The 15,093-nt window shown below is 60.9% G+C and overlaps 2 protein-coding genes across 2 annotated transcripts in view; one reads left to right on the plus strand and one right to left on the minus strand.

Moving 5' to 3' along the window:
- QRICH2 (glutamine rich 2) overlaps positions 1-5,583 on the plus strand; it is a 35,353-nt gene extending 29,770 nt beyond the window's left edge. Inside the window, 5 exon segments of the mRNA XM_040640185.1 lie at positions 1,786-1,989; positions 2,286-2,433; positions 2,818-2,911; positions 3,636-3,770; positions 5,384-5,583. Of these exon segments, the coding sequence (XP_040496119.1) occupies positions 1,786-1,989; positions 2,286-2,433; positions 2,818-2,911; positions 3,636-3,770; positions 5,384-5,553 (751 nt within the window). The 3' untranslated portion in view covers positions 5,554-5,583.
- A 2,659-nt stretch (positions 5,584-8,242) lies between these two features.
- On the minus strand, positions 8,243-13,770 carry UBALD2 (UBA like domain containing 2). Its single transcript, XM_040640186.1, has 3 exons — positions 13,575-13,770; positions 13,134-13,193; positions 8,243-9,398 (listed from the first exon to the last, which is right to left on the minus strand). The coding sequence occupies exons 1-3, from the start codon at positions 13,692-13,694 to the stop codon at positions 9,081-9,083; spliced, it is 498 nt and encodes a 165-aa protein (XP_040496120.1). The 5' UTR covers positions 13,695-13,770; the 3' UTR covers positions 8,243-9,080.
- Between the last annotated feature and the right edge of the window lie 1,323 nt (positions 13,771-15,093).

Consider the following 15,093-nt stretch of genomic DNA (forward strand, 5'->3'; position numbering starts at 1 on the left):
CCCCCCCCCCCCAACAGCTGGACCGCCTGGAGCTGGACCCCGTGAAGCAGTTGCTGGAAGATCGCTGGAAATCCTTGCGGCAGCAGCTCAAAGAGCGCTCTCCACTCTACCAGGCAGACGAGGCAGCGGCCATGCGGAGGTGGGGCACGGACAACAGCGGGGGTGTGGGGGGGCCTGTTGGGTCAGCTCCCACCAGCAGGTCGTGTGCTCTGGGGGAATGGCTGATCCCACCGGACCATCCCGCAGTTGCAGTGACAGAATCTGAGAGCTTGAAAAGCCCTTCCAGCTTAGGCCGGTTGCTCCTATGGCGGAGAAAGGGTGGGGAGGGGGACCACCGTGACGGGGATGCGCCCACAGTGTCCAGTGCGGAGTCTGCTCCTAGGGGGCTAGTCCATGGCCGGCTTGAATCCCAGGGTTTCCATTATTGGCCGCCAGAGGGCCCCCGAGGTTTACACAGGGCATCCGTCAGCGGCCCTTTGAAACCCCCGCTGGCTTTGGGTTAGGACAGGTGGTGCTGGATGGGCGCCTCAAAGCCGCCTGGCGGGCAGAGGGGCCAAGGCCTTCTGTGTTCGCCCTCTCTCCCATTCCCGACCCTCGGGGCAGTGCACTCACCCTCTGCGTGTATCCCACTCCTCACAGGCAGCTCTTGGCACATTTCCACTGCCTCTCTTGTGACCGTCCCTTGGAGACAACTGTGACTGGACAGTGAGTTCACACCTGGCCAACCCCGGCTGGTGGCCATCATGAGGGCGGGCACAGCAGGGCTGTATTCCCTCCCTGCCTCAACTTTTGTCCTTCCTCGTCTCCTCTCCCCGGGGTCCATCCCTGTGTGCCTGACTGCTTGCGAGCCCTCCGTCCTCGCCTCCCCACACCCTGGACAGCAAGGCTCCTCAGGCACGTAGACTGTGGGGTCCTGGATTTGAAAATGGGATTTCTCACTCTCCAACCCTCCTCCTCTCTCTGTCCCTGCCCAGGTTTATCCCTGTGACTCCTGTGGGCCCAGCCCTGCCTGGGCACCGTTCCGTCCGCCCCTACACTGTCTTTGAGCTGGAGCAGGTCCGGCAGCAGAGCCGCAAGTACGGGGCAGCGGGCTCCCAGGCAGGGCCTCACAGGGGAGATGGGCAGAGGCTGGAGGACAAGTGGGGGGGGGTTCCTCCTCCTGGCTGGACAGTAGGGGGCACGGAGTGATTTCTGGGCTAGCTCCCCAGTTCTTCCGAGGAAGAGGAAGAGTGGAGACCTAGTTAGTAACCGTCTGCCTTTGAGTCCCCGTTGGGGGACCCAGTCACTCGGTGGGGGACATTGCCGAGGGTGCTGGCTGGCTGGGGGAGCTCCTCTTTACCTCCTCACACCCCCGGATGCTTCTGTGTCAGCAGCCCCAGCATGGGGGGAACGGAGGGGTCCAACATCACCCAGCCAGAGGGTGGGCTCAGTGAATGTGGGGGGAGAAGGTGGGGACATGTTGCACACTCCCTCGGACTCCTGCCCTCCTCCCCGCTGCATTTCCATCTCCCAAGGATGGGGTTCGGCAGTAAGGACGGTTTCAAACTGCCGGTTGGAGCCCTCGGGGTTCCAGGTGGGCAAGGCTAAGCGTGCAGGGCTTCCTCTCCCCATTTCAGCTTCTGCCCTGCCCCATCTGTGGTCCCCCGGGGCGCTATGGGAAGGGCTCCTGCCCGCACAGGGTCCTGCTTAAAAAGGTGCAGATAAAGGGGTGGAGTGGGCCAGGGTCTGAGCGTGGGCTCAAGCTGGTGGGGCCACCTTACCCCTCCGTCTGCCTGCGCCCCACAGCCTCAAGCTGGGCGGTACTGCCTTCCCTCGGAGCGACTTGGCACACGTGGAGCGGAGCGTGGGGCGTCTGCGCACCATGCACTCCAAGATGCTGATGGACATTGAGAAGGTGCAGATCCACTTCGGAGGCTCGATCAAGGCCAGCAGCCAGATGATCCGGGAGCTGCTGCAGGCACAGTGCCTGAGCTTCCCCTGCTACAAACGGTCGGACACAGACTGGGCCCCTGGCCACGGGGCTCAGCTTCTGCCCAGCCACAGCCCCGTGAATGTCTCATCCCGTGCTGGGGAAAGCCCTGCCAAAGAGGGAGGCAGGCGGGGTTGTGTATCAGGGGTCTTCAGGACGGCCCAGCGGTGTGGTTGCTCTGCTCACCCATTCCCTTGCTCCTGCCCTGGCTCCCGGAGACCCCCGACACAGCCATCCCATCTCTGGCTGGCTGGCCCCCGCCGTAGTGGGTCCCAGGTGATGCCGGCTCCCAGTGACTCTGCCGTCTTCATCGCAGGGTGCCGGAGACGGCCGACTACACGTCCTCGAGCGGGCCCCGGCGCTGTGGGGGCAGCCATACACTCACCTACCCCTACCGCCGCAGCCGTTTGCAGCACCTGTCCCAGGGCCTGTACCCCACCGAGGAGGTCCAGATCGCCATGAAGGTTGGGGGTGCTGCCTGGGAGTAAAGAGAGGGCCCTGACAGGACCCCACATTCTCAGGTCATTCTGGAAATACCACATAAGTCGCCAGAAGGGCGGATGACCAGCCCTCTGCCTGGAGGCTGTTTCTGTCGCAGTTAAAGCCTCTGGTTCTTAGGCTTTGTTGGGAAGAATGCCATCCTGGCCACCTGCCCATCCAGCACCGCCACCCCCACCGCGGGCCCTCCCTTCACCCTGGCACCGCCAGAGCCCCGGGAGGGTTCTGAGCACCGTTGGGTTCTGGGAGTCAGGAGAGGACGTCACTCGGTGCCCCCGGCCCTCGTGGAGGAAGGACCGGAGGGCACGCTCTCGGTGGCGCATGCTAATGGGTGTCCCCCACTCCCACAGCATGATGAGGTGGATATTTTGGGCCTGGATGGACATATTTACAAGGGACGGATGGATACAAGGCTGCCGGGCATCCTGACCAAAGACAGTGAGTGTCCTGGGGGCCCAGAGACTCCTCAGGCTCCTTGCTCAAGAGTCCCCGGGGGTCTGTCCAGTTCCTGGAAGGCCATGGGGCCCCTGGACCCTGGATGCCTTCTTCCTCTGCTACCTCCCTGATTCCAAACATTCTGAAAGTCCCAGCTGGGTGTTTGCAGTTCGGGAACAGCCACCCGGTCTCAGCCAATGAGCCAGCACTTCATGGCCACATCTTTCTTGTCAGTCTTCCTCCTCGTGCTGCGTCATTGGCTTGCCTGCCTCAGCCTCTGCTCCCAGCACCACCGGGGCCGAGTCCCACCCCTCTTTCGAAACTCAAAATGTTCCTCCTGAGCCCCCCACCACTTGGTGAATTTCCCACCCCTGATGCCCACCTCCAGTGAGCCAGACTGCATCGTTTATCAGTCCCCACCTGCTCTTCGAGTCCTCTGTGCACCTGTCCAGCCACCTGAACTGTGAGCCCGGGTCGGAACTCACCCAGCACCAGGCCCAGGGCTCATGGGCTTAGGTCCTCAGAGCGTATCTGAGCGGGTGGTGGACGGACCGACATGGGAATGAATGGAGTGCTTAGAAGGGGCATATCCATTTGTTCAGACCGGGAAGGACCTCAGCGGAGGCTGGCTGTGACCAGCGGCCCTGCAGCCCTCTCCCCATCCCCATGAGCCCCCACAGAGCTCTCACTCGGCCTCTCAGAACTGACCCTCCCCTTCACTGTCCCCCACCAGCCTCCGTCTCCGGGATGACCAAGCACAAGGCCAAGCAGTCCCGGCCCCACGTGCACAGGCAGCAGTCCCTCAGCGACAACGGCCAGCTGCCCTCGCGGCCTCAGAGTGCTCAGATGCTGGCTCGCAACAGTCCAGGTAGCTTCCCTTTGGCTGGAGCAGGCTTCCAGGTGGTCTCCCCACTGCCCCCGGGCCTCTCCTGCTTGCCCCGCCAGCCCCCTTTCCTGCCCATGGCTGGTCTCTGCCCTTATTTCCCTGGAGAGAGGAAGCGCCTGGGAGCCGAGAGATGGGATGGGAGGGAGAAGAGAGAAAAATCCATCTTTCCTGAGTTCTTGTTATGTGCCAGTGCTGGGGGGTAGGTGCCGTTACTGTCCCCACCTCCCAGAAGGGGGAATAGGGGCAGGGTTGCAGCCCAAGGCTCTGGCTCCAGGCCTGAGTCCTCCCCCAGCTCGCAGGTGCTCCCTGTCCTGGGGCTTGTGCTCAGCTCTGTGCGGCAGCTGGTGGGCACAGGGCCGCAACACGGCCCCCCGAGAACCCCTCAGTCCGACCTTGTCTGCAGAGGAGCTTCTCCTCACGCCCAGGCCTAGATGGTCCCTCCAGTCCCTGTTCTCCCCTGAGGGGCTAAATCCTGCCTGAAAGTCTGGAGGCTAATTGTCCCCCAGGGTCCAGCCATATGTGGGGGCCGGAGAGCGACACTGGCCTGGAGCCACGAGGCCAGATCCCCTTCTGAGCAAGTGACTCTGAGCAAGTCTCCCCTCTTCTCCAGATGTGTTTCCTCAGCTGCCCATGAAGGGCTGCTAGATTGGTGCCGCCTGAGTCGGGGCCCCCACGAAAGGGGATCTAACGAAAGGGGCTGACCTCCTGCCTATAAAAAGTTACGTCCACACGGCACTTTGCAGATGCCTGCAGGAGGTTCAAGGGCCGCCCCCCGCTTTCCCCACCCCAGTTAAAGGCCCAGCCCCAGATGCCCTTTACCACCCATTCCAGTGACAGCGCGCGGTGAGTGCCCAGAGGAAGCAGAAACAGAAGTGATAGCACTGGTCCTGACACCTCGCCTTTACTGTGGGTTCTCACCAGCCAGGCACTGTGAGGGGCTTTACATGCATGAACTAATCCACACACCAACATTAAGAGGTAGGGACCACTGTGAGCCTCACTTATGGCTGGGAAAACTGAGGCACAGAGAGGTTAAGATACTTGCCCAAGGTCACACAGCTAGGAAGCAGCAGGAGTGGAATTCAGACCTAAGTTGTCTGCCTCCGGAAGGTATGCTCCTCACAACAGGTAGCGGGCTGGGACAGCCGATTCCGTGGTGGACAGAGTGCGGGGCTGTGACTGCGCTCTTGGGGCACTCGGCTTCCTCCTCCCTGGCACTGTGTCTACTCCAAGGGCGCCTAAAATGTTAGGGGAGCAGGAGAGGGAGAGAGGGCAGGCTTAGGAACAATTCCTGCACCTGTTGGTGTGTACAGTGCCTCAGTAGCCCCTGCATTACTAGAGGACGCATTACTTAAGAGGCAGGCTCTTAGCCACCGACCGAGGGCTTGATCATTTTTAACTCCCAAAGATTAACAAGGAGCTCTGCTCAGGAGCGCCTGCGCGGGCTCGCACTGCCCACCACAGCCCTGCGGACCCCCTCTCCAGCATTCTGCCCCCCGCTCTGCCTGCACTTCGGGCAGGCTGGGGAAGGCCTGGCGGGCTGCCGTGGGTGCAAGAGGAGGGACAGAGCCACCTCAGCCCCCCATGTCTCACAGCTCCTCCTCGTCCGCGGAAAGACAGACCCATGTCCTCCGAGGGGCACCTTGCGCAGCCCAACGCGGCCCACCCGCCCAGCCCCAGCGAGATGGAGATACATATGGACGTGCCCCCCGGGGAGGGGCTCGAGGAGCCCACCCGGGGCCCCCGGTCCACCACTGCTCAGTGAGCAACGTTATTAATAAACGTTTAGGAAGAAGCTTGGGGCAGCGAGGCTTCTGTGGTCCTGGCTCGGGAAGGTGGAGTGGAAGGGGGGGGCCCCTGAGGGCCCACACCGCCAGCCCAGGTCCAGGTGACCGGCCTGCAGTTGGAGAACAGGTCGGACTTGTAGGCTGAGAACGAGACCTCGACCCCCACCCTCCCAAGCAGGCGAAGCTACCCTCCAAGGGTGCTGGGGCTTCCGGAGAAGCAGCAGAGGCCGGACCCCAGATCTGGGCGCTGGCGGGCGGGGGTAGGACCTGCTCTCACCCCTGCCGGCTCTCTCCTGACCTCAGTGGGACCCCAAGGGTGCTGTCTGGGGAGGGTGGCCTGGGGTGTTCTGGAGAGGTTGGGGTTCGTGGCGTCCGTGCATCAGCTGTGCGTGAAGCAGAGGTGAGGGCAGCAGCTCCCCACAGTTCTGCCACCGGCTCGGGCAGCGCCAGGCTCTTGGCACGACGTCCGGGGGGAGCAGGGCCCACCGCCACCTGGGAAGGTTTCTGTTTGCTGTCCTCTGCACTTTACCCTTGAGCAGGCAAAGAGGGTCTGCCTGGCCTGGGCCGGTTCCCTGCTCCCCTCCCCCCTCCCCAGAAAGAGCAGAAGTGTGTCGGGAGAGAGTTAGCCAGGTAACTGCCATTTGCCCAGGGGCCTGGAGGCCTCGCCTTTGTTCTGCCCCAGCCGGCTCGGCTCCACTAGCCCCAAACAGACAAGAGGGCTCACTGCTGTCCTGAGTCCTTTGTGCTAAAGGTCTTGGCGGGTTTGAGGGGACAGAGGAGCGAGGGCGGGGGCTGAGCTCAGTCGGTAGAGCAACTGTATGGGGTGAGCCCTCATGCCCCACTAGAGCCCTAGGGACAAGGGAAAACTGCCCTCCCCCTGAGGCCTCTGAAGTCACAGAAGCAGCTTTTCTGTCTTCAGGTCTGTTCTCATGGGGGGCCCCCACCCCCAGTCCTCATCACCCCAACATGGGAAAGGGATGTCTCACGCAAGAGGCCTGCTTTAAGGTGTGAGGGGATGGGGTGACAAATCACACACGAAAGGAAAGTGTGGCAGGAAACTGCCCAGCAAAGGGTTTCTCCCCAGTCCCGTGTGGGCAAAGGAGGGTGGGGTTGGCTGGGGTGTCATGGGGTAGGGCAGGTGCTCCCTACAGGGGGGGGGGGCTTCCCCCCTACTTTCCCCATGGGCTCAGATCCCATCCATCTTCATACAGTGATCTAATGCTCTGGCTAGACAAGAAGGGGAGTAGCTTGAACCTGGGGGCCAATAGGCAGGCCTCTCACCGGGCGCCCTTTTCTCCCGGGGCAGGAGGCAGAGCCAGCTCCAGCCCCTCTGCTCCTGCTCGGGCTTCAGTTTCTCACGCTGCCTGAGAAATGTCAGAAGGTTGCTGGCTCACTGTCCCTGGCCCAGAATCCGAACTCACCAGCTTGGCAGGGAGGGGAAGCAGGACAGCCCAGCCCTCCACACCCAGGCCTCCCCCGCGCCCAGGAAAGGACAGGGAGTGGAGGACATTCCCCAGGCAGCACAGGCTAACCCCCATCCTGGCACCTGGGCCATGCCACCCACCGTCCCCAAGCTGTGGTCCCAGCGTGGCCGCCCACGTGCCCTCCAGGGACTTCCCCTTGCAGCCCCGGAAAGTGCAGGTGGGCTGGCTAAGGGGTGAGGACGGGAGGAGGCCCAGGGGTTTCCAACCAGGAAACAAAACTGAAAGGACTAACCCAGCCTTAAAGTAAACCATCCCTTGTGGAGAGGCTGAGGGCAGCTGGGGCCCGTTCTGCTTGGCTCTGCAGGGACCGCCGGGCGGGCAAGCTGGAGGAGGTGGCCGGGCTTACTACACAGGGCCCTTCTCAGGTGTCACTCCCACTTTGGGCATGAACCTCCAGCCCCTCCAGCTCCGATATACAGCGGGGTCCATATACAGGGCTCTGACTGCTGAGGAGGGAGAAAACAAGCCCCCCCCCCGCCGTTTGAAGGGGTCTTGGGGGGCAGGGGGTGCAGGGTAGCATCCCTCCAGCATGAGGCTGGAGGAATCCCAACCCTGGGGCCAGCCACCCCCCCCCAGCCCCACCTCCCCACCCGCACTGCAGATCATTTGAGAAAGACCCCATTGGGCCAAGAATCGCCAACACTGCCTCCGTTCTAATGGCTGGAGGCTGTGGGGAAGGTGGGAAGGGAAAGGAACCCAGTCCCTTTGGGGACCCACCCTGTCTCTCTGGATTCTGGACAGCCTTGGTTGACTTCTGGGGGATGGCCGCTCAACACGCATTCAAGGCCAGGCTACCCCAGAAGGCTGAGGATAGGAACAGAAGGGATGGACGCAGTGGGGAGATGCCTGGGGGGCCTGGGCACGGGGGAGGGGGCTGCCATGGGCTGCCAAGTAGAGGCCTAGCTCCCCCCCGCTGCAGACAAGACAAAGGCTCCAGGGCTAAGCTCCAGCCTGTGACAGGCCACACTGCGATGGCCAAGGAGGGGAGAGGGTCACAGAAATCAGTCAGGCCCAGGCCCCCCTCTCCCTCCCATACTCAACTGGACCCAGCCAGTCCTACCAACCCCCTGGTCTAGACACCCCCCGTCAGAACACCCAGCCCAGCCCCATGGCCATGAAGCCCCACCGTCCCCCAAGGAGCACGCGTTTCCTACCAAGACAAATAAAGGCACCGCAAACTAGGGAAGTTAGAAAAGTCTCTTTTACGTTTTTAAATTAAAATTTCACCCTGGTGAGATGACTGATTTGGGAACTAAATCCAAAGGCAAGCTCTCCACTCTGTCATCCACTCAGGCGGGACACGCAGTGGGAGAGGCAGGGTGGCCGTGGAGAATCAGGAGCCCTGCCAGGCAGAGCCTGAGCCTCTGACCCAAGCAGGCTCTTTAGTTCTGCACATCCGGCTGGCGACGGGTGACACCAGGAGTGACACAGAGCCGCAGGGCCACTGAGGAGCCAGCCACCAAGTCCAGGTGGGGAGAGCTTGTGATGGCAAGGGGCTTCCACACCTTTGGGCACCTGGCGCTTCTGGGAGCCCGCGCTGTGAACTCCTTGGAGTGGATCCTCGGTGGTCCTCTCGATTCCAGAAGGCGTGACCTCTGAGGGGCAGCTAGCAGACCCCTCGTGACTGCAGGATCACCCCACCAGGCTTCCATGCACCTGCCCTGGGACGAGGGGTAGAGGAAGGGGTGCTGGCCCAAGGGGACGCTCTGGCCCTTCCCTGCTGACCCCAACAGCGCAGCCCCATTCTCACATAACATTAGTTATATTTATATATTCATATATATTATAGTTATATATTAAAAAGAGAAAAAAACTTGTCTGAAGAGAAACTCCTGAAGGACCCAAGTGGCTCAGGAAGTTTACTATCTCCCCCCACCCACAAAAATTCTTTTATAAAATCTTCCAGTGCGATCTTCAGGAAACCCCCACCCGCCCCGGCTCCCCCCACCCCGGCCCTCCTGTGTCCCCATGAGCCTGGACTGCCCCCCCAGCTCCAGCCCAGCGCCTGGTGGCATCCAGTCTCATCTCTGGCCATCCATGGCAGCCATGGCTTTCTGCTGGGAGCCCCCTTGCTGTGCTCCGGGGGGCCACGTGGGCTGCGGGTGGTGGAGGTGGTGGAAGCTGTGGGCCGTGGGGGAGGAGGGTGGGATCCAGGCGGCCTGGTGGCTGGGTGGGGACGAGGCCCAGAAGGGGCTGAAGTTTGCAGGGGGGGAGCAGGCCACGGCCGTCATGGGGCTGTTGCTGCTCTGCAAGCCCTCGGAGGCACGAAGCTTGGAGAACATGGCCAGTGCGTCAGGGAAGTTGGGCGGCGTGGCAGGTGTGTTGCTGGGGGTGCACATCTGCGGGGAGAGAACACAGGTGTTGGGAAGGTTACGGGCACACGCCCCCCAACTTTGAGCCATGCCCGCTGGGCCCACAGAGCCTCCGGTGGGGCTCACCCAGGCCGGCCCCTCCTCCATTGCCATTTTCCAGTCCAGGGGCAGCTTCAACAGGACAGAAGCACCCTTCTCACCCTGAGCCAATACCAACAAAAAATAAGGACAAACCCTGGCAATTTTTATCAAAACCAAAGTGTGTTTCCTGAATGCCAGGCAGGGATGCCCAGGGGAGTGTCCGCAGCAAAGGGTTAATTCCAACCAGAAGCCAGGGGTGTCAGATTCAAGCAAGGACAGGAGAGCAGCCCAGGACACCAGCGCTTAGCACCTCGGCCTGGGTCAGGAACCAGCTGGCTCCCTCAATAATCCGCCCTCAGATGTTCCGAGCTGGTTGGTCAGAGGAAGGCAGCCAGGCCCGGGGTCTCCCTCCTCTGCCGACGGAGGAGGAGCTGCGCCTTTCCAGCGTCTGGGCCCAACCCATACTCGGCCCGGCCGGCAGAGCCCCTGTCTTCCTGAGCTCACTTGTCCCAACGCCCGGGCACAGAGGAAGAAACTGAGGCCCGCGGCTCAAGTCAACAGACTGAAATACACCCGCTGCGGACTACAGGCTGCGAAGACGGGATGCCTGGGCTTGGATTCCCAGGGCGGAGATTGCCCCAGCCCTGCAATCTCCAGCCACCTCGGACTCGTCTGCGCTTCACGCCTGGGCTCCCCGAGGACAAAAACCAGGGATTTGGGTTTTCTGTGTCCCCAGCATCTCCCCCATGTGTTGGCAGGATGCTGGCACAGTCTCGGCCTGTTCCGTCCCCTTGGCCCTCCTCCCGGGGGTACTTACAGACACCCCACCATCTGCTGTTTTCTGCCACTACCCTGGGAGGGAAACTCCCCAAGCTCTCCAGTATCCCCCACCCGCTCTGATCAGGGACCCCAGCCGGGAAGGGCAAGGGCTGGGGTAGGGTGCTGTACTGGGACTGGTGCTCCCCATGTACACAGCGCCACCCCCCCCCCAGCAGCATGGCGGGGCCAGGGGGTGCACCCAGAAGTCTCACAGGACCATGGGGAAGAGGCAGCAGAGAGCAAGGCCTACACAAAGCCTGTTCTGACCTCACAGCGGCTTCTCCCTTTCCCAGGAAGCCACGGGAGTCCTTCTTTGAATTTCTCCTAATTTTAGCAACATCAGCCCCTCCCCCAAGCACGGGGCTGGGGGAGCAAGGTTCTAGGGCTCTTCACCTCGCAGAGGGAGCTTTTCACAGCTCTGCAGTTAAATCCCAGCCAGAAACGGGGAGGGAGGCGAATGTGTCCGGTTAACTGGGCCAGCACCCCATCGGCAACTAGGGAGCTCCAACCATTGTCTTCCTCAGGGGTGGCCACAGGAGTCCCAGCAGGCCTGGCCCCACCCAGAGCACTTCCCTCCTCCCTCCACTCTTCCCCGCCCCCCACCCCAGGGCTGACTTCTCGGCAGCAGGAAACAATGAATGGGGGCTGGGGGGAGAGGCCAATTGCATCATAGCATCGTGACTTCCCCAGTTGACCAAGCCAGCGAAGCCTGTCTCAACACCCACCCTGCTGCAGAGAATGGCCCGGCTCGCCGGGACCGGGAGCGTCCCGTGCCCACCAGGCTGTGTGAGCTCGGGCAAGTTCCTTAACCTCTCCGAGGTTCGCTCTACTTTGATAAAAAGCAGGGGTTTGGACCAGATGCTTGCAAAGACCCTCCAGCTCCTGGCTTCTAACAGCTATGGATAGAGCTTGCCTGCCTTGAAGCACACCCAGTGCCCGCCCACTGCACCCTGCTTCCAATCCAGTGCCTCATTTCTCAGCGCCCCCCAATTCAACCCGCCCCCCCAGCTGTGTGAATGTACAGTAATTTACCGGACAATCATTTATCAGTTACTCGTGCCCTGGGGTCACTTCTGGTATTGCTATTATGCCATTACTGTTATCTCGTTTTTATTTAACTTTTTCCTTTGATTTATTCTCTCTCAAAAAATTACAGACTCCTTGAAGGCAGGAATAGCATTCTCCACTGTGCTGAAAAACTCAATACAGGGTGTACTGATGGATACGCCGATTATGATGTCTGTTACAAAACCTGCCTTGAGGGAAGCTTTAGGAGATTATAATCCCTGGGCACCTGGCTAGCTCATTGGAAGAGCATGCAACTCTGGATCTCGGGGCCCTGAGTTCCAGCCCCATGTGGGGTACAGAGATTAAATAAATTTTTTTAAAAGTAAAAAAAAAAAAGAAAGATTATAACCCCTTGGGATTTGCAGAGAAGGAACAACAAGGTCTAAAGGGACCACTAGTCCAAGTTCACAGCATCACAGAATGGCTGTGCTGGAAGCCCCTGGGCTTTTGAGAATGGCCACAAGTTGGTGGAGCAAACCTCAAGGCTCTTTTGAGAGATAGGAGGCAGGGTGCTCCCAGCTCCACCGCAAGGTGGGAGCCAGAGCTTTCCCATGGTCAAGTGCAGGGAAGGGTCTCCTAGCGATGACCCCTCGAGGTTTACAAGGAACCTGGCCTTAGCCGCCACAGCCCTGCAGCTCCCCCAATTCTCCCACCGTATTCCAAAACGTTTTTCTCTTCTGATTTATATACAGCATGAGCCATTCCAAGCTAAATGCTGGTTAAAATGTCTACTTGTCTTTTGCAACTAGATGAAAACAGGGCACCAAGGACAAGACACAGCCGAGGAACCATTTGCAGCTCCCCCAGGAAAGGCAGCAGCTCTGAGAAGGGAGCCATGGGCAAGGACACCAAGTGTTAAAAATGCCAAAAATGCACTCAGAAAGCCACAACAGATCTCCTGGGGAATAATGTTTTACAGTCCCTATGGTGGAGCCCAGCCCCGACTCCCCCAGCAGAGCTAATAGGTAACTAGGGGGGTGTGGGGTAGGGAGGGGAAGGCGTTCAAGCCTCTAAAGTGAAAGTGATGTTCTGTGCCCCTGGAAAGCAGGACACCCCACTGGCCAGGAGGGCAAAGGCTCAGGCCCAGGGGGCCAGCTTGGAAAAAAGAAGAAAGCAAATTCAGACCTGAACTGCTCTGTTTCCTGTACTTTCTGTATCTTTACATACTGAGATTAAATGCAAATTCTTGTCCTTATCTTGTCAAAATCCGGCCGTCCTCCACACTGAGGGCACGTCCCTTTTCCAACAACAGGAAAGAGCGAACATACCCCTCTCGGTAGAGCCTGGCTCCCTGAGGCAGGGTGGATTTATCCCTTTCCTGTTCCCTGCAGAGCTGGGTGGTTTGGACGGGGGGCTACCACTCCAACAGCAGGAGGGGGCCCCCGGTAAACCCAGACGCCCCAGCTCCCAGCGCCCTCAGGGCCCTTCACTCGGGCTCCCAGGTCCCCCAGACGAGTAGTTACCATCCGAGCCCCCTCCCCACTCCCGGCCACCCCGCCCTCGCGCCCGCTTGCCCCGGGGAGCGCGCCCGGCACCGGCCTGAGGTCGAGGATACGGCAGCCCCGGAGGCCGGGCCACGAAGTTGGCCGAGCCAGCCGGCCCCGGGAGCCGCTCTTTCCTGGAAGACATTTTGGCTCTTTGTTTACATCGCGGCGCGGCGCTCCCCGGCAACATGGCTGTCACCGCCGGCGGCTGACAGCGGCCCCCGGCCGGCGCCCTCGGCCCCCCGTGGGCTGCGGGCCGGGGAGGACGCCCCCGCTGCCCGCCCGCCCGCCGGCGCCCGCACCCACTTACCATCTGGTGGTGGTGGCTGTTGGGAATGTTGGTTTCTTGGAAAAACGTGCTCAAGGCGGTCTGCGGACAAACACAGCGGCAGGGCAACGGTTAACGGGGCTGGGGCGGGAAGCCCCCCCCCTCATCCCACCACCTCCCGGCCGGCCCGGCCCCGCGAGCAGGGCTCCTCCGCGGTGTCCCCTCGGCCGGCCCATTCCGGCCCGGCCCGCGGCGCGCCAGGGGGCGACCCCGGGCCGTGCGCCGGTGGGGGGTGGGGGGTGCCGCCGGCAGGGCCCTCCGCGCCGCCCCCGGGCCCGCGCCCCACGCGAGACCGCGCGGCCGCCGATCGCCTGGCCGGGTGACAGAAATAGAGCTCCCGGTCCCCGGCGGCGCGCGGCCGGCCGCCCCCGCCTCCGCGCCTCCCGGGCCCCCAGGGCCCCCCGCGCCCCGGCCCGCGCGCACCTCGAACTGCCAGTGGGCCGCCTGCAGCAGCTGTTTCGCCTGGTCGGCCGCGCAGCCCGCGGCCAGCACGAACTGGTTGATCATGACCTGGTGCCGCAGCTCGTCCATGTTCACCGACATGGCTCCGGCCGCCGCGCGATCCCGGCTCGGCGGCCGCGGGAGGCCGGCCGCCCTCGGCTCGCGCTCGCCGCCGCCCGCCCGCGGCCTCCGGACCCTCGCCGCCCGCCGCCCGCCCGGCGAGTGTCCCGGTTCGGCTCCCGCGGCCACCGACACCACAAACAACGGCGCGGGGCGGGGCCGGTGTCCAACGTTCGGGGGCCGCGAGCCGCCGCCGCTGATTGGCCCGCGCCGGTCGGCCTGCGCCCGGCTCCGGTGCGGACGTTCGATTCGAATCCTGCGGCCTGCGGCCCGCACTGTTTCTCTTTTCGCCCGGCCGCGCCCATTGGCGGAGGTCGGCGCCGTGGGGCTGCTCGGCATTGGTCGGCCGCTGTGTTTTGGCTCGTCCGGGCTCCTGGTTGGCCACGGCCGGGAGTTTGGGGCGGAGCCGCGCGCGCTGATTGGCCTCCCGTGGGCCCGTTTGAACTCAACTTGAAAACCTTGAGTGTCTGCTGATTGGCCGAGGGCCCTGTGTTTGCTGTTGTAGGCTTGGGGGTGGTGCGGCCAAGTTCATTCATTACTTCATTGAAACCCAACATGCTCAGCTGGAAAAGCAAGACAGAGTGGCTTTGACTCATTTCCTCTGAAAGATGTGGTCATCTCGAGAAACAGAATGATCGAAATAGAAAACAGAGGCTTTGCAGCTGCTCAAGTCTCAAGATTGTTTATTTTTTTTAAACTTTCAAGCAGCTCCACTTTTTTTTAAGGCTTTTATTGAAATATAAGGTACCCGCTTTCGGCTTCCTTTCAGTCACCACCCCCCGCAAAGCCGAACAGTCTCTTCCTAGTTTTTAGACCAAAAACTTTTCTCTTCGAAGATATAAACCAATGTTAACATCCACTAAGTGTAGTTGCAAGGGGGAAAGATTGGTGACTTTCTCAGTCATTACTATCCCAAGCTGGGAACTTCTCTTTTTCTTAAATCGCTTGACCTAGCTGAAGTTTTAATTTCTACCATCTTTTTAAAAATAGTGTTTCTTGGGGCTCCTGGGTAGGTCATTTGGTTAAGCATCTGCCTTCAGTTCGGTGATCCCGGTGATCCCGGGGTCCTGCTCAGTGGGGAGTCAGCTTCTCCCTCTGCCCCCCCCCCCAAATAAATAAACTCTTTAAAAAAAATAGTGTTTCTGTACCAGCATTGGCTCTCAACCCTAGCCATTTAAAAACAAGATTTGTTTATGTGTGCTCAGCTTCCATCTTCTGGGTAAGGATGTGACCTTCAGGGGCGCCTGTCCAGCTCAGTAGGAAGAGCATGTGACTCTTGATATTGGGGTTGTGAGTTCGAGCCCCACCTTGGGTGTAGAGATTACTTAAAACTAAAATCTAAAAAAAAAAAAAAAATGAGGATTTTACCTACAGGGCTGTG

The sequence above is a fragment of the Ursus maritimus genome, unplaced genomic scaffold, assembly GCF_017311325.1.
Source record: "Ursus maritimus isolate PB19 unplaced genomic scaffold, ASM1731132v1 scaffold_24, whole genome shotgun sequence".
Classification (NCBI taxonomy): Eukaryota; Metazoa; Chordata; class Mammalia; order Carnivora; family Ursidae; genus Ursus; species Ursus maritimus.